This window comes from Rhamphochromis longiceps, linkage group LG10 (genome assembly GCF_057381845.1).
Source record: "Rhamphochromis longiceps isolate RC_006_pf linkage group LG10, R_longiceps_female_GT1.1, whole genome shotgun sequence".
In the NCBI taxonomy this organism is placed as follows: Eukaryota; Metazoa; Chordata; class Actinopteri; order Cichliformes; family Cichlidae; genus Rhamphochromis; species Rhamphochromis longiceps.
Genome location: NC_140566.1, coordinates 3826785 through 3845798, shown reverse-complemented (window position 1 = coordinate 3845798; position 19014 = coordinate 3826785). Strand labels below are relative to the sequence as shown.

The 19014-nt window shown below is 43.1% G+C and overlaps 1 protein-coding gene across 2 annotated transcripts in view; it reads right to left on the bottom strand.

Annotated features, from left to right (window-relative positions):
• gdpd5a (glycerophosphodiester phosphodiesterase domain containing 5a) overlaps positions 1-19014 on the bottom strand; it is a 37129-nt gene that overhangs the window by 13474 nt on the left and 4641 nt on the right. For both annotated transcript variants that reach the window (XM_085419909.1, XM_085419910.1), the window contains exons 2-3: positions 13971-14144; positions 306-409 (exon numbers count right to left, since the gene is read on the bottom strand). In XM_085419909.1, the coding sequence (XP_085276035.1) occupies positions 306-409; positions 13971-14087 (221 nt within the window). In that variant the 5' untranslated portion in view covers positions 14088-14144. The remainder of the gene's footprint in view (positions 1-305; positions 410-13970; positions 14145-19014) is intronic.

The following is a 19014-nucleotide window of genomic DNA, read 5'->3' as shown; positions in this document are numbered from 1 at the left end:
AATTTGCCTTAATTGCACATGACATCGTGACACTCATGATGCTCCCTGTCCAGGATGTGTACATCCTCATCCTTGAAAGTGTCCACGTGGACACTCCTCATCACTGAAAGACTGTGGGATTTACTTACCTGCATGCATCAACCTATTTGTCCGTGGTATTTATTTAAAATACACATGCTGAAGGGGCTTGCTGCCACCCCACTGTGGTAAGGTCACCACTCTGCTGTCCTTGATCAACCATTACCAAACATGCAAGTCTTAAACAGCTTTTCAGCGAAAGTAATATAATGAAAAATATGACTCACCAATTGAAGTCATTAAAATCATTTCGAGCCATCAACCAGAAGTAACCCCAAAAGAGAAGCAGAAGAAAGGAGCTGCACAGGATGACGAACCACGTACACTCCCACTGGAAGAGGACACAAACAGCTGATTGTGGACTATGTGGACATAATTTCTCTTCAATTTGTTCTTTTATTCATTGTTTCTGGGAAACATTTGTAACATTGGTTTTGAAAAGTGCTACACAAATAAATCTGAAGAGTTAAAATTGACAGATGTTTTTCTTTCTAACTATCAAAGTCTTGCTTAGACGAAATCATGTTCATCCAGTCGCCATATATGCAACTCCAAAAGATACTTCTTTTTTATTATTATTAATTTTCAATCTTTTGCATTTTTTGCACACCTTTTTGTGAACCTGAATAGATCTTAAACTAACTAATGGCCCATTTGGAAACTGCAGTGGTTAAAGACATAAGTAGACCCAAATATTTCAGGGTTTCCACAGTAGTAGGAAAAACCCCCCTTTAACAGGAAGAACATCTGGCAGAACCAAGCTCAGCATGGGGCAGCCATCTGCTGTGACCGATTGAGGGTGAGGGGAGGGAGACAGGACAAAGACACACCGTGGACGAGAGCCAGAGATTAAATGCAAATGGTTTATGAGCACATAAAGAGTAAAAAGAGGTGAATGAAGAAGACACACTCATCATGGGAAGCCCCCAGCAGACAAGGCATATTGCAGTGTAACTAAGTGAGGGTTCAGGGTCACCTGATCCAGCACTAACCGTAAGCTTTATCAGAAAGGAACGTTTTAAGCCTAATCTTAATCTACATGCTTGCTGGGGCATGTGGGGCAAAAACAGAGAGGAGAGCCTGAGCAGCCAGTCAAGGACTCTTCCCTTCACTAGTTAACAGGCTAAGGAGCTAATTCCATATAAGGGGAGGTGTAGAGTATGATAGGCCAGTCAACAGATCCTATTGAGCACTGATCAGCTTTGCATCACACCGTGCCTGGACTCACCATTTCCAGTGGCTTATGTAAGAGGTTCAGAGATTATTACATGGGCGTGCAGGTAAAGACCAAATGGCCGCACTAATGAATGTGTTGAGCCATCAGTGAAAAGCCTGTGAAAGGTTTTAGCCAGGGGAAGAGAGGCCATCCATCAGTGAAAATCTTCTTGGCCACAAAAACATGACAGCAAGGCGGAAATATCACAACAGCCAGAGGATCTTTTTAGTTTGTGTAGCAGCTACCGGGATCTTAAAGTAGTGAGCATATAATAAAGAACTATGTGACACTGAGCCAACGTCACATTTACCTCGTGCTCCCGTGGAAACGCAGTCCAAGCTATGAGTCATTGTTATGGAGTCAAAATGATCTCTTTACAAAAATACAGCATCCAAAGCAATATCCAGTCCTCACCTCTATAAAAAACAACCATATATTTGCTGGACAAGGGTTCTAGTTCCTTAATCTACCACCCGCTGTTGGTAGGATTAAGGGGTCACTCATGGGGTCAGAAAAGGGTTGTGACCAGCAGCTGAAGTAATCTCCGGCTGAGAAAAGTCCTTGGTAATGAAAATGGTAATAGAGACAAGCGTGGCAAAATTGCCCTAGGTAAGGGCCTAAGCCAAGTGTACCATCAGTGTACAACAGACAACATATAACAGTATTTTATGTAAAGTTAATGGACAAAGTAATGAAGATGATGGAATTTGTTTTATTTATATGTAAACAAAACTGAACTGAACTGAATAAATAAAATAGAGAGACCTTCTTTGTTATATAGCTTCTATTAAACATATTTCTTTTCATCCACTCTTCCAAAGCCTGGTTGTTGTTTTCACTTTGTAACCTTTAACAAGTCATTCTCATTGTGCAGTTTCAATTTACTTTGAAGTCTAGCTGTCCAGCACATGGTGCTTTCTCCTGAGTGATATATGGCTTTCAAAGATCCCTCCAAGTCTCCATTTAGCACTGCTGGTACCCATCCACTGACAGTGCTTATAGGTCCTGATCTTCTTACTCCACTTGACTTCACAACACCACAAACCTCTGTTTTTAAGGTAATTCATATTGGGAAACCTAAATGTACAACAACATACAAACTAGGTGGAGTGAGAGCTATCGCTTATCGATTGAATGGAATCAAAGTATTGATCTGAGTGGGTCAGATCAGCTCCAAATGTATGGAACGCCAGGACTGCCATAATGAATTAATTAAATACACCATTAAATAATTAATTAAATGTGTCAATAATTAATTAAAATTGGAATTAATTAATTAAATAAATAGTTATGACACATGTAATTAATTAATTATTGACACATTTAATTAATTATTTATGTATTTCACATTTTAATTAATTATTGACACATGTAATTAATTAATTATTGACACATTTAATTAATTATTTATGTATTTCACATTTTAATTAATTATTGACACATTTAATTAATTATTGACACATTTAATTAATTATTTAATGATATATTTATTTATTTCATTTTGGCAGTCCTGACGCCTGGCTCTCGTCATGAAATAATTTTATCTGTCAGCCTCACCCATCAAACTCAGGGGGCGGGGTTAACGCTGCCCATGCAGCTTCTCTAACATTTGATTGGTTGCCGTGCAAAGTAAGTCAAAACAGGTCGATCCTAGAAAATCGATTGCTTGTGTAGACTTGGGGCAGCCAGTTATCCCAGAATGCAGATCAAATCACAAGCAGCAATGGTGGTGGTGTAGTTTTAAAATACCCCGTTTTTCTGTCACCAGCTACACTTTTAACAGTGTTTTAGCGGCGAATGTCGCGACGTATGTCTGGTCAGGTTGTCAACATAGAACATGTTTGCAAAAGTGCTCAGATGTTTTCAGAGATTTCACTAGCTCTGCTAACAGTTAGCATGCAGAGTGCACCGAGGGGGTTACGTTAACCGGTTTGTTTACATATTCCACTCTCCGTGTTCCACATGTTGCATTCGCAGATTCTCATTTTCACCGAACGATCGTCTCTTTCCGCCTGGTCTTGTGTCTCTGTGCTTCTGTAACATAAAGAACGAGCTGACATTTTTCTCACGAAACCAGCGATCAGCTCAGCAGACCCTCAGTTTACCTGCATGCATCCTCCTCCTCATCTGTCAGCTGTTTAACACCTGCTGCTAATTCAAGAAACACGCCTAGTTACCTGGTGATAGTCACAGTTTAACTGGGCAGCCGGTGCTCGATATAACGCAATGTCAGCGCATTTTTCTGCACAAGATAAGTAAATATAGTGTTTTCCCCGAGCGCAGAGCTGCTGGAGCTCGTTTCCTTACAGAGCACTTTATAGGCGAACAGCTTTATCAGCGGCTGATGTCCAATCACCAGCACACAGCTTTCAAACCTCAGCTGAGTTTTAGCTCTCAGTGGTTAAACGCTGGACTTCATTCACTCAGGTTCTGTCTGTCGGGTCACGTTTACTTCGCTGTTTTATTTACAACTGAGCAAATCGGTTTGGCTGAGGTTAAAGTTACGTTTCATAACTGCATAGTTTCACAGACGTTTAATGGTTCACTGGCACATGTGTTAGACTGAACTATCATCTAAATATCATCTGTTTTTTAATAGTTATTCAACTGTATTCTAAGCACCAGCTGTCTGTTAGAATGTGATTTTTTTTCTCTCTCTGTTGGCAGAGGTATAAAAATGCGCAGGAAAATCTGACGTGCATGGCGAACTTCACCGACGATATTTAGGGAGGAATAAACACACATCAAACATAAATGAACCATTTGTCTGTCTCCATAATTGAGAGCATTTTCTCTTCTTATGTCAACACTCTCTCTCTCTTTTTTTTTTCTTTTTTTTTGCTTTTTCGGTCATGTTATGTTTACCTGTCAAAGGCTTGTTACAAACTATGAAACACATTGTGCAGACTTCTGGATGTTAGAAGAAAACTAATACTGCTCATGAATGAGACTAAAGGCAGGAAGGTGTCCTTTAAAACTAAACATGTTAATAGGACCTCCCTGTTTATATCATAGTTTATGATATAGCACGTGTATTTCAGTAATAGCCTGCTGAGGCCACTATACGTGCTGGCCTCATATCAAATGTGAAGGCAGACTGAGTCTATGTTTGACGTTTTTTATATCTAATCTTCCTTTTCAAACATTTAAACAGCAGCGAGTCTGCAGCTGAGGGAATACAAATTCAAATTGTCGGAACAGGTTTGCTCGTTTCTTGGATTCATTTGGTGATTTATTAAATGTATAACTGTTATTCTAATCTGCTGCTGAGTCTCTTACACTTTTCTTTATGCTGTATATTTTCACGTCTCTGGAATAGTTGGCAGTTAGATAGTCAGCTGGGAAACTTTGTGTTAACTCATGGAGCTGAGGATATCGTGGATATGCTGACCTCGCTGCATGGTGTACAGAGCGAGGTCAGCATGATTAATATTCACAATAAAAATATTAGCCGAACATCATGAAGTCTGTATGTGTTTCATAGTGTCGAACAACCTTTGTACAGTTAAAGCCAGCAGTTACTACATGACGGAAACACCAACGTTATCTCTTTTATGTGTTTATACACAGGTCACGCTGATTACTGAACAAAAACCCAAAGATCAGATGTTAAACAGATTTATTTGCTCTCTCTCCTCCTTAAACATGTTTTTAATGTTAGTTATAATTCAGAATTGGCGACTGAAACACGTAGGACACATAAGAACATCAGGAAATAAAACATCGATAAATATAACCTCAGTAAAAGAAGTCAGCGGGGGTTACTACAGCTGTGTACCGGGGCCTGCGCTTTGTCGGTGGGATTGCTTGCGAGGCGAGCGGGTCTATCCCACGCTTTGCCGTGAGACTGGGCAGACATCTCCAAAATCATCGAAACACTTTTGCAAAGAGGCTGTATCTTGACAAACCGACCAGACACATGAAGATTAAACCACTACATTCTCGGCTAAAAAAATATTAAAACGGTATTTGGTAACACACAAACAGGGTTTTTCAAAGCTCAGTTCTGTTAGCTTCCACATGCCGGTTGTTGTGTGCTAGAAACAATGGCCACCAGGCCAAAGCAATGGTTTTGACTCGATCAGCGTTAACCCCGCCCCCTGAGTTTGATGGGTGAGGCTGACAGATAAAATTATTTCATGATGAGAGCCAGGCGTCAGGACTGCCAAAATGAAATAAATAAATATATCATTAAATAATTAATTAAATGTGTCAATAATTAATGAAATGTGTCAATAATTAATTAAAATGTGAAATACATAAATAATTAATTAAATGTGTCAATAATTAATTAATTACATGTGTCATAACTATTTATTTATTTAATTAATTAATTCCAATTTTAATTAATTATTGCCACATTTAATTAATTATTTAATGGTGTATTTAATTAATTCATTATGGCAGTCCTGGCGTTCCATACAAACGAAAGGGTTAAGGAAGGAAATCGAGAAGCAGTTCTTGTGGAAGTGGCAGTGCGGTCATGGGAGTGTTACCTAAACGTTGCAACGCAGCCAGTTAAAGAATGTTAGCTACCGCTCACCGCTCGTCTGCAGGCTTTATTTAAATGGAAAACTTCCACAACAGGCAAAAAAAAGCTTTTTGCTAAAAAAAAAGATTTAGAGCAGAAGTTTTTTTGCACTGAATTTTAAAATGAAAACATATTGCATTTATTTACAATTAAAGACACAGAGCAGAAAGTGTGTTACTGTTTTACATCCACAGACACACAAGAAAAGAAGCAGGCAACATGAGGTCAAGTTATGGCAATTTTATTTTTGTATTTCAGTACATGTAGATTAGAGTTTTTAAAAAACAAACAAATGTCACAAGAAGAAGGATGGGGAGAAAGAAAAGTGGAGAGAGGAGGAAGAAACTATTGATCTCCTCAAACTTGATGCTGCTGGGTCAGTTCTTTCTCAGCAGTCTGCTCCAGAATCCCCTCCTGTCCTCGGCTTTCTTTTCTTTTTCTTTTGCCTTCAGTTCATTTAAGGTTTTGTTGAGCTGCTCCTCGGCATCTTTAAATTTTTCTTTCAGCTGCTGTTTGGCCAGTTTCACTTTGTGTTTGAGGAGCTCTTTAGCTTCCTTTTTGTGCTTTCGCATTTCTTTCAGTGCGTCTTTGCAGTCTTTCTTGGTCACCGTCATTTCTTTCTTGAATACCTTCACCTCAATTTTCTCTTCTGCAAGTTCTTCTTGCACTTTCATCAGTTCCTTCTTCATGTTTTCATTGTGACTCTTTGTATCTTCCATTTCTTTCTTTGCTTCCTGTATTTTAATTTTCTCTTCCTCCAACACTTTTTGAGCTTCCAACAATTCCTTCTTCAAATTTTCAATCTCATTTTCTGCCTCGTGTTTACGTTTTTTCTCCTCTTCAAGTTGTTGCTTCACATGCAGTAATTCCTTCCTTAGTGTTTCAGCTTCAGCCGTTACATTTACAGCTTCTTGTGTTGCCAACTGCATTTTCTTTTTTCCCTCTTCAAAAGCTTCCTGCACCTCCTGTAATTCCTGAATCACATTTCCTGCCTCCTTCTTTGCAGTTTGATATTTATTTTTGGCTTCTTGTGCTGTGCTTTTCTCTTCCTCCAATGCTTTTTGAGCTTCCAACAGTTCTTTCTTCATCTTTTCATTCTCATTTTCTGCCTGTTGTTTTCCCATTTTCTCTCCTTTAAGTTTGAGACCCACATGCAGTAATTCCTGCAATACTACATCAGTTTCAAACTTTGAATCTTTAGCTTCTCCTCTTGATTTTTCTGCCTCTTCTTTTAATTTGACATTTTCAGCCTGTATCATTTGAAGTTCTTCTTGCAGGTTAATCAGCTGTACTGAATTGTGAGGTGAAGCACTCGCCGATCCTCTTCTCGTTCTCCCTCGATTCATTTTGGCCTTTTAAACAAAGGAGCCAACGTTTTGTAGAGGAGTGAAGTGAAGTTTTCGATGTTTTCTTCGTCAACTGTCGTTTGTCCTGCACAGAGATGCTGCTGTAGATGTGTCTCTAGCTGTGTCTGGATACAATGAAACATGCTGGAACTAAGTGCTTGTGTTGCACAGTTCTACTAAACATTCCATTTCATGCATGCTCCGCCCACATGGTCAGGAATGTCAGGTGCTGCATCACCAAATGCTGCTCCCGTTGCCTAGCAATAACAGCTGTTTACTTTTGGGGTCTGGTTCATTATTTAATAAAGAAAACATGTCCAAGTATTGGGTGCTGAGGCTCAGCGCATATTCTAGCCTGCTGTGTGGGTGGGCAGCTAGAAATCACTGGTGGGCAACATGAGTGAGGAGAAAACTGGAGCAGCCAAGCAGGGAGCTGCAGGTTGCTGGTTTGAGTCTCTGTTCAGATGCTGGTGTCTCCTCTCTCTGAGATGTCTGCAAACAGTCCCAGATAAAACAATAAGGATAATAAACAAACACGTGACTAAAATAACAATTATGACTCTGATGTGTTTCATGTGTAGCAGGATGGCCTCTATACAGCAGTCGCTGCAAGCATCCACATCGCCACACTCACTTTTCTTTAAGCAGGCGTGCTGGGCTCCTCCTAAGGAAAGTTTGAAACTTCATTTCCTTCATGCTGGTGAACTTTTTACCAAATATTTCCATCAAAGCTTCTCCATCACTGACAGGGATTGTTTGGATCTTCACACTCATCTCCACCAACCCTAAAAAATGAGTCTCACTTTGCTCATATAATGCCAGGAGTGTCTCCATATTTCACAAAAGTCTGTGCAAACATGTAACAGTATCCCATATTCATATGAATATTATTGATATTATAACAAAAGCTGTCACCAACACAATTGTCCCAAGTGCTTTTTTTATTAGTTATTGCAAATGCTTGATTGCAGTTCTTGCTAGATGACAAAACCACTTATTAGGTTTAGAAGGAAATGACTTTTTCTACATGAGGTAAAGTTGGAGCTGTTTCCCCAAACTAAATGAAATCATCATTTAAAAAACTACAATCTGTATTTACTCTGAACATCTGTGTTAACATTTGAAATTGGAAACATGTAAGTGTAACAAACATGTTAAAACATAAGAAATCAGGAAGGGGCATGTATAGGAATTTCTTTTACTTATGTATTAATCACATTATTTTATTGTATGATGCCTTGGTGCCACTGGATTTTAACATGTCTCGCACTCATACAGTAAGACAAATGGCGGGGGTCTAGTAGGGAACTTTAAGATCCCGGTAGCTGCTACACAAACTAAAAAGATCCTCTGGCTGTTGTGATATTTCCGCCTTGCTGTCATGTTTTTGTGGCCAAGAAGATTTTCACTGATGGATGGCCTCTCTTCTCCTGGCTAAAACCTTTCACAGGCTTTTCACTGATGGCTCAACACATTCATTAGTGCGGCCATTTGGTCTTTACCTGCACGCCCATGTAATAATCTCTGAACCTCTTACAGTTGGAAGTTGGAGAAGGTATTTATATACACTACAGACTGGTCTATATCAGACCAGTATGAGCTGAACATAGTCACTGACAATGCAAGGACACATATACCCTCAAAAAAAATTAAAAAAAAAAGGAAAACTGAACAATTTGTATACAAATAAAGAACAGGTTTTATTTTTTTCCCCTCAATTTAAAGCAGTTGTTTCATTCTGAGGAGTCAACGATTTTTGGTAAAATGTGAAAAAGTGAGCAAACAAAAAGAAGCAGTAAGCAAATTATATAAACTATTATAATTTATTATTCTGATCAAAAGTCAAGAACTCTTTTGGCCAAAGACAGTATAGCAAACTGTAAACATACCACTGACCTTGCTCAATTAAAAGCTACCATTCAATATCAGCTTTTCAGCCAAGTCCAGACACCATCCGGTGTGCATGATTTTGGTAGATTGTTCCAGCTCTGATCACTTACTCTGCGTGCTCTGTAATTTCACCATGAACCTTAAATTTGTACAATTCTTCTCTTACAAACTGACACAAATTTCACGTGGACATCCATTCAGCTACCAAACAGTCTTTAGCCTAAACGTCCCGTTTCCGACATCAAAGGCAACATTAAATCAAACTGAAGGATAAACCGTGGAGGAGTTTCAGCGTCCACTATAGAGGCAGAAGTGCAAGAGGACATAATAAGACTTCCACAGATGGAGCTTAAAATAGCTAACAGGCTGAAAAATGATCCTTAATGGGATGTCAGCCAGATTAACTCAGATAAGGTTTTTGATTTTTATCATCCAGCACCATCATTTTCAGCTACCAGATACATAGCTATGTTTATTTGTATGTGACTGTCTGGGCAGGGTAGACCTAATATTTATTCTCATATTAGATGTGGTTTGGTCTCAGGTTCATTAGCTAAATGTTCGGGCGATCGTGGCTCAAGAGTTGGGTGTTCGTCTTGTAATCAGAAGGTTGCCGGTTCGAGCCCCGGCTCAGACAGTCTCGGTCGTTGTGTCCTTGGGCAACACACTTCACCTACCGCCTACTGATGATGGCCAGAGGGGCCGATGGCGCGATATGGCAGCCTCGCCTCTGTCAGTCTGCCCCAGGGCAGCTGTGGCTACAACTGTAGCTGCCTCCACCAGTGTGTGAATTAATAGTGGTATTGTAAAGCGCTTTGAGGGGTCCCAAAAAGCGCTATATAAATGCAATCCACTATTATTAATATGTTAACTGTTCTACTTTTTAACAAACCTTGCTGTATGTTAATGGGCAGGTATGAGAGCTTTTACACTGAAACACAGGCCTTCTGAGGCTAATGAGAACAGAAAGACTCCACCAATATGATTTAATACCTACTATTACATTTTTGCTTCACACACCTTTAACCATGTCAAATTGTAAAACTCAGAGAGCCCATAGTAAAAAAACTAAACAAAACAGAAGTTCATGAATCGAAAGACTGTCTACCAACAAAATACAATCAAAGCGTGTGTAGCAGACTAAGCAGAAAGCCTTAAACTTAATAAATTCAAACTTCTCTAGTTATATTCAAGCACAGTGTGTGTCACTACATGAAGCTTTGTAAATGAGACAGAGCGGGGAGAGAGGCAGCTGTGGGCTTGTTTTTTATCCTCTTGCTCAGCACATCATCAGTGCCCGGCTCACACATTCAGTAAATAGACTAATTTATGGGTGAGCCACTGGCTCTTTGTGATAAAGACGACATCCAGCAGCAGGAGCTGTGGCTGCCCAGTGGGTATCCAATACAGCTGGGTGTCTGACTCTGCTCTTCACATTCCAACACTGCACTGATTCTATCACTTGCTTTGCAGTGAAGATTGTTTTCCCCAGTTACTAGGGCTTGGTCTAGAAGTCTCTTAGGAATTCAACTGAAAAGAGTGGAATGACTAATAGATTTATCTTCAACCTTTAGGAATAAAAAACTGTAATTGTAATTGAATTGTAAAGCTGTTACAATATTAGATGGAAATTCCAACAATCACACAACTCCCTGTGAGCAAGCACTTGGTCACAGCTGGGAGAAAAAACTGCTTTCTAACAGAAAGAAACCTCTGGCAAAATCAGGCTCAGAGAGGTGCACCCATCTGAAATGACCTTTTCGAGGTGAGGGGACCAAGATGAGAGCAAATGAAAGGCAAACTATGGGAGAGACAGCCACAGTTTAATCATTGCTAATGATTCAACACAGTCCTGTTGAATAAATATAGAAAGTTAAAAGAGATGAGTGAATGAGAAATACTCAGTGGATCATGGAAAACCCCACAAAAGCCTGTTGCAGTTTAACAAGTAAGCCTGTCATGGCGCTGGATCTTAGTTTAGGGGCGATCGTGGCTCAAGAGTTGGGAGTTCGCTTTGTAATCGGAAGGTTGCCGGTTTGAGCCCCGGCTTGGACAGTCTCAGTCGTTGTGTCCTTGGGCAAGACACTTCACCCGTTGCCTACTGGTGGAGGTCAGGGGCCGATGGTGCCAGTGTCCGGCAGCCTCGCCTCTGTCAGTGCGCCCCAGGGTGGCTGTGGCTACAACGTAGCTGCCATCACCAGTGTGTGAATGTGTGTGTGAATGGGTGGATGACTTGATGTGTAAAGTGCTTTGGGGTCCTTAGGGACTAGTAAAGCGCTATACAAATACAGGCCATTTACCATTTATCTGTGACCCCATGTTTTCTAGTTTTTGGACATTTTAGGTTCTCTTAGGTTCTTGTTTCTGTTCCCTGGATTCAGTCAATGTCTCATGAATGTGTGTCTCATGTTTCCTGTTTAATTTTGATCGTTTCTTGTCCTGTGTTCAGCGTATCCAGTGTTGCTTCCTCACCGTCTCGTTACATCGGATTCGTTTCAGCTGTGTTTCCCTCCTGTTTCCCATCCCCTCGTTATGTGTATTTAGTCCACTGTCTTGTCTTGCTTGTTCTCAAGTCCTCGACATTAGCTGTGTGTTAAAGGGAGTGGTTCATGGTCTCTCGTTTACATCAAGTCATAAGCTCCTTAGTTGGAAGAGTCTTTGTTTCTATTTTATCTTTTGTTTGCTTCTTTTAGTGTTTCTTTGTACTTTGTAGTTCGTTTACACCAGCGGTCCCCAACCCCCGGGCCTCGGACCAGTACCGGTCCGTGAGTCGTTTGGTACCGGGCCGCGAGAGTTGAGGCTCAGGTGTTAAATGTCTGGTTTTCAGGGGTTTTATCGGTTTTCAGCGTTATTTTGTTATCGTTTTTATCGTTAACTCGGTTTCCCTGGGTCTTTTCACTTGTGTTATGAATAAATCTTATTTTTTTCGGTACCGGTACTAGTTTTATTTTGTTGTATTTATCCGCGACACCTTAAAGGCCGGTCCGTGAAAATATTGTCGGGCATAAACCGGTCCGTGGCACAAAAAAGGTTGGGGACCGCTGGTTTACACAACAAATAAAGCTGCTGCTTTGGGTTCATTTCTTCCCTTTATGAGTTCTGCATTTGGGTCCTACTCTTGCCTGCCACACAGCCAAACCTGACAAAACTGAGTGGAAATGTAAACGATTCCATGAAATACGCCTCCTCACTCTGGACGACACGCTGAGGGACAGCTAACGGGTACAAAGCTACTGGTTTTGGCTACAATGGCTACTGGGGTCAGGCTAGTTACAGGATTATTTGCAGCGGTGTAGACCTGGGTCTCTAATTCACTGAGCCTGGTGTCCAAAGGTACAAACAAACTCCCGTTTGAAACACTGAGCAGGAAGATGCCAGTGAGACAAATAAGAATACATGCTAGTTTAAGATTGTGTTAGTTTTTAGTAATATATAACAATGAATAATTATTATCATTTTAAGTGGCAACTAATTCGACATACACCATACTTTGGATGAGAGTGTATGGATTGTACAGTATAATGCACTTGATAATTCATCCATACAAGATATAAGAGTCACTGAGCCTGAAAGATCTTCAGCAGATGCTATTCAGTCTGCATAAAAACTCTATACTGCTTCCATCAGTGTGCTTTTGCACATTTATAGAAAATACACATTATGTATTTGTACGCATGTGGTTTGTATGTACAAACCATGATTTGAACTTCATATTCAAAGAACTTCCTGGAATTTCAAAAAAGAATTACATTGCCTGTAAAGTTGTCAAAAATTATATTGTTTTTTAACAATGACTAATGCCTAAAGATAAAGGGTGATAAGGGTATAAATACAACAGGACCCTAGATGAACATTACATATTAGGCTCCCGTTGTGTAGTCACCTTTTTGACAGCCTGATCTACTTATCTGGCCTTAGAAACCACAACATTGAAAATAGTTCATTTATGCCTGAGGTGTGCTCAGTGTCAGTGCAGCCTAGGCAGGACTGTGTTATGTGATTACCAGTCTGTTATGTGATAATTGGCATATTAGAATAAGGTTACATAAAGGTTTGCACACAGTGTTGCCAACTCCTCAGTAAGGAAAATCGCTATCGGCTGTCCTAAAAGTCGCTAGAAGTCGCCAAATGACGTCATCGCCTAATTTGCATAATTGGTCATGCTAATGGAATTGTAACCTACGCTGTTGGAGAGAGAAATAACATCGTGGAAGAGACATAAAGTGAGTAAAAAACGTCCTAAATGCAGTTTGAATTTATTTAGAACTACAAATTAAATTTCTTTTAGCAATTATTGTTTTTTAATGTCACAATTCCAACCCTGCTCCTTTATCCAGGCCTGGACCGGCAAAAGTGACCCGAAATTGGCACTCTGGTGGAGTTACTTTGTGTGTGTGTGTTTATAAGTAGTTTTAAACCTTGTGATCCACAAAACAGCATAACAGTAAAGGAAGAACTGACTGCGTTATAGTCAGTGCGGAGCAGCGGCTTCGCTCATGCACGATTCATTTGCCGTTTGGATGCACAGGTGTGAACGTCTCCTGCTCTGATAGCAGCTGGGGGAGGACTGTCCTCCGCCTGTGAGCGCTTTGGCACGGGTGAGGTGTCCAAGGCACCACCGCTGCTTGTTGAGAGTAAGAGCGATACGCGTTTTCACGTCAAAAAGTCGTCATAAATAAGTCTCCAATAATACCAGAAAAAGTCGCCAGATTTGTCGCTAGTCGCTTTTTAGAAAAAAGAGTCGCTAAGGGGGTCTGAAAACTCGCTAAATATTGCGACAAAGTCGCTAAGTTGGCAACACTGTTTGCACAAAGGTCATGTTGTTGATAGCACACTTCGAAGACAGCATTTGCAATGTTCTAACTATTATTATAGCATCCATACTTTATGGTTAGAGCTATATTCTTACCCTGGAGCTTTCATCCTGGGAACGCTGGTATCGCTTCCAGCGGCAACCATAGATCCCAGTGACAAAGGAGACAAAGACTTGCTTCTCATAGACCTGTAAGGGTTGGTGCTTCACCATGCTCCTTCAGCCTTAACGTGACACCAGTCTGTTAACATCCCACACAGGACTGGGAACCTGAAGAAGAATAAGAACTGTTACTAAACAAAACAAGCCTTCGAACATTAGCTCAGACTTCACATATGTAATTACCCTTTTCAGCAACATGCCGTGTCATGTCATGTCGCTGAGGTATATTTTCACAAAACAACAAGAAGATGTTGACAGCCCTGCACCCTGTTTGGAGTCACAACACCTGTGAGAGACCGTCAATACACCAGTCAATAGTAAGCCTTGTCTCAAACAGCCATAATAATATGGTTCATGAATTACAGTTGCTGAGTCAGTCTTTACACATGTGAGGATTTATGGTTGTTTAAGAGTGGCAAATAGAACTGAGAAAGCTGGTACCACATGTCTGTGTGGTATAGTCTGAGCCCTTGAACATCTGTTAAAAAAAGAGTCAGAAGGAGACAGCGTGTTGCACTCAACTCACGTCTGGTTCAGAGAACATCTTTCTGCTTTGGTGCTAGCTAAAAATGCTGCCATAGAAAGCACTGTTTTTTAAGGCTCTCGAGGAGTTGGTCTCTTTGTCGCATTTTTCCGGGATTTTTTAATTAGAATTTTCAGATGGTTTCTCCATGGAATAACCTCCATTTACTATAATGAATCAGGTAACCTAAGGTGTGTCAATTCTATCTATAATTAAACCTGGATCCTGGGAATAGGTTTATGTTCTAAGCATGTGATCTTAGGCCCTTTAGGTTTATAAAACACCTAACATTGGTGCTCTAGAGAATGAAATGTCTTCAGATGGTTTGTCACAGCAGAGAGAAAGAAAAATATAAATTTTCCCAGGAGAGCAATAAGTGGTTGTGAAGCAGTACCGGTAAGTCTTTTTTGTAACGATAAAGAGGTAAGTGCTTAAATCTAATAACAAAGTCTCCAAGTGAGCAACTATAAAGTGAATATCTGACGCCCAAACCTTCAAACCAAATACTCAATAAATATCCAAATAATACAGGATTTGGGTCCTAAATGACCCCATTCTTCAAAAGGTGTACAGCCCAATGGATAGGGTCATTCTCCTGCTTTATAAAACAACGAATTCAGTCATTTCAGTCTTAGAAAAGATTCCTAGAAAGTGCGACTGTAGAGCAGAGCCCTCTGCATTCATCAGCTTTATCAGTGGCCTCGCAAAAGACTTACAAGATTCTCACACTGCCTATAAATCTCAAGCCAGATGTCCCACTGATAACTGCTTAACGATAACAAGGGGCTAATGTGGCTAACTGGTAATTGCTAATAGTGGAACAGCTAATGGTGACATGTGCGCTGGTCAGGTCAAAATATATAATTTAACTCCTTAATACTTCGATGTATCTGAATATGGAGCTTCACAGACCTTTTTGTAGTCCTCCTAAGTGTTGCTCAGTGTTATGAATGCAGTTTTATGCTGTTTTTGTCACGGTCCGGGGCAGCGGCCGTGTGGAGAGTGGAAGGAGGACTCAAAACGCAGCACTTATTCAGGTGTGAGGGTGATTTATTGATAATATCAAATATAAAGTGGGGATGGTAAAACAGAACTAAGGATGAACTAACTGGGAGAAACTACACAAAGAAATAGCAAACCTGAGCATGAAGGGAGAACAGCAGGGAGAGCACGCAGGGGATTACACCAGGTATGAACACAGACGACGCGACGAGGAACAGAGGCAAACACACACTGTAAGTACACAGAGAGACACTGGGAAATCACACACAGGTGGGAGACACAGCTGGACCTGATTAACCTGACGAGACAGGGGAACACTAACACCAGGGACCAATAGAGGGAGCACAAACCCAAAACCCAGTATCTAAAATCCCAAAACACAAACCATCCCAAAACAGCTCATGAATAATAAAGAGAATAATAACAATAAGGGACACAAACACAAAGTCACTCAGTCATGGGAAGGCAACGGCGGCCGCTCAGGCGAAGGCGGTCCGGGGGCCGGCCGTGCGGAAGGCAACGGCGGCCGCTCAGGCAACAGCGGTCCGGGGGCCGGCCGTGCGGAAGGCAACGGCGGCCGCTCAGGCGATGATGCAGACACGAAGGCTGGACCAGACGAAGATGCAGACACGAAGGCTGGACCAGACGAGGATGCAGACACGAAGGCTGGACCAGACGAGGGTGAAGCCGGGCCGGGCGAGGCTGAAGCAGAAGCTGAAGCTGGGCCAGGCGAGGATGAAGCTGAAGCTGGACCAGGCGAGGATGAAGTTGGACCAGGCGAGGCTGAAGCCGGGCCGGGCGAGGCTGAAGCAGAAGCTGAAGCTGGGCCAGGCGAGGATGAAGCTGAAGCTGGACCAGGCGAAGCTGAAGAGGACGCTGAAGCGGAGGCTGGACCAGGCGCTGCGGGTGAAGATGAGGATGCTGTGGCCGAGGATGCGGGCACGAAGGCTGGACCAGACGAGGATGAAGCCGGACCAGGCAGGGACGAAGCCGGACCAGGACCGGGCGAGACTGAAGCTGGACCAGACGAGGATGCAGACACGAAGGCTGGACCAGACGAGGCTGAAGCCGGACCGGGCGAGGATGAAGCTGTAGCTGAAGCTGGGCCGGGCGAAGCTGTAGCTGAAGCTGGGCCAGAATCAGGCGAGGATGAAGATGAGGATGAAACCGGGCCAGGCGTGGATGAGGCCGGGCCAGGCGTGGATGAGGCCGGGCCAGGCGAGGATGAAGCCGGGCCAGGCGAGGATGAAGCTGCAGCTGAACCAGGCGAGGATGAAGCCGGGCCAGGCGAGGATGAAACTGAAGCTGGACCAGGCGAGGATGAAGCCGGGCCAGGTGAGGATGCGTCCTCAGGCTGAGGTGTGGCCGTAGCAGGCGGTAGCACTGCCGGTGGTGGTACTGCAGGAGGCGGCGCTGCAGCCACAGGTGGAGAAGCAGCCACAGGTGGAGAAGCAGCCACAGGTGGAGAAGCAGGAGGCTGGACGGGCTCCTCGGGCCCCCCAGCAGGCGAAGCAGGAGGCTGGACGGGCTCCTCGGGCCCCCCAGCAGGCGAAACAGGAGGCTGGACAGGCTCCTCGGGCCCCCCAGCAGGCAAAGCAGGAGGCTGGACGGGCTCCTCGGGCCCCCCAGCAGGCGAAGCAGGAGGCCGGACCGGGTCCTTGGGCCCCCAGCGAAAACAGCCGCAGAACCAGCGGGCACGTGGGCCTCCGGCACACACGAAACAAAACCAGTAGGCACGTGGGCCTCTGGCGCACGTACGGAGGGCTGCAGCTGCGCAGAGCACTGACCCTGCTCAGGCAGTGACAGCCCGGTGCAGTTCACAGCCGGCATCTTGGCCTCCAGGGGTCCAGAGTAAGCTGAGGGCAGTAACCCAGCCTCTGGGGAAGCCCCGGAGTGAGTAACAGTCACTAATGTTGCCAGCTGTTGAGGAACAGGTCCGTAGCGAAACAGTTTGTCTCCCTGCCCAGAAACAGCGGTGGAAAAACAGTGCGAAAATTGTGGCTCAGCCATTACCGGAACTGTGGGCTGTAGCGATGCTAGCGGTGGTGGTGGCTGAGTGGCTAACCGGAGCGGCGGCAGAACGGGTAATTGAGCCCTTAGGGAGGCTAACGGTTGAGCCACAGACCTGAGAGCTTGTGGCCGGACACAGAACTGAGCCGGAGAATGGTGATAAAGTCCTGGCTCAGAAGGAGCGGCAGAGAAACAGTCTCTCGGTTTTACAGAGGGTTTGTAGACGCCCACTTGCGAAGGATCCGTTACCACGAAGGTAGGTAAGCTATCTACACTGTCTCTCATCCCGCTCTGAATAGCCCCAGAAAACAGAGTCCCGGAATCTGGGGAAGCCAGAACATGTCGCTCGCTCACCGCCTCAGGCTGCTCGAAAGTAAAAGCAGACGGGGGGTGAAGTCCGAGGTCCAAAAGGAGGAACTCCCGCTCCCACGAACAAAGCGAGCCCAGAAGCCATGGGAGACCAGTCACCAGACGCTGTAGCCGCCTCTCTATAGCGCGCTGGGACGTGCCACCCGGGTTTTCCAGCCACCGGTCGATGAGCTCCTGTGTGGCATCGATGAGATTTTCCCGTAGCTCCCTGGACGGGTTAAGCGCTGCTGGGTCCATGTTGTGGTCGCGTCGTACTGTCACGGTCCGGGGCAGCGGCCGTGTGGAGAGTGGAAGGAGGGCTCAAAACGCAGCACTTATTCAGGTGTGAGGGTGATTTATTGATAATATCAAATATAAAGTGGGGATGGTAAAACAGAACTAAGGATGAACTAACTGGGAGAAACTACACAAAGAAATAGCAAACCTGAGCATGAAGGGAGAACAGCAGGGAGAGCACGCAGGGGATTACACCAGGTATGAACACAGACGACGCGACGAGGAACAGAGGCAAACACACACTATAAGTACACAGAGAGACACTGGGAAATCACACACAGGTGGGAGACACAGCTGGACCTGATTAACCTGACGAGACAGGGGAACACTAACACCAGGGACCAATAGAGGGAGCACAAACCCAAAACCCAGTATCTAAAATCCCAAAACACAAACCATCCCAAAACAGCCCATGAATAATAAAGAGAATAATAACAATAAGGGACACAAACACAAAGTCACTCAGTCATGGCCGCAGGACCATGACAGTTTTAGTAATCAGTTGATTTCAACATAGATTTTTTTAGAAGACTACTTTCAAACAAGTCATACTTTTTTATTGTACTTTTGACAGCCACCAAAAAGCTTTGGGCATAATTCTGCCAGGTTAATTAACCAGTCTTCTTGGCAGAATTGGTAGAGTTCATTTAACTGGGGTTCCTGGGATGGAACTAAGTTTTAAACACAGTCCTCTTTTTAACAGAGTTTAAGTGGCTTTAGGAAGAATCCAGAATCTTAATGTTAGCCTTCTTTATCTATTTCAAAACTAGTTTTGAAGTGTGTTTGGGATCATTGTCC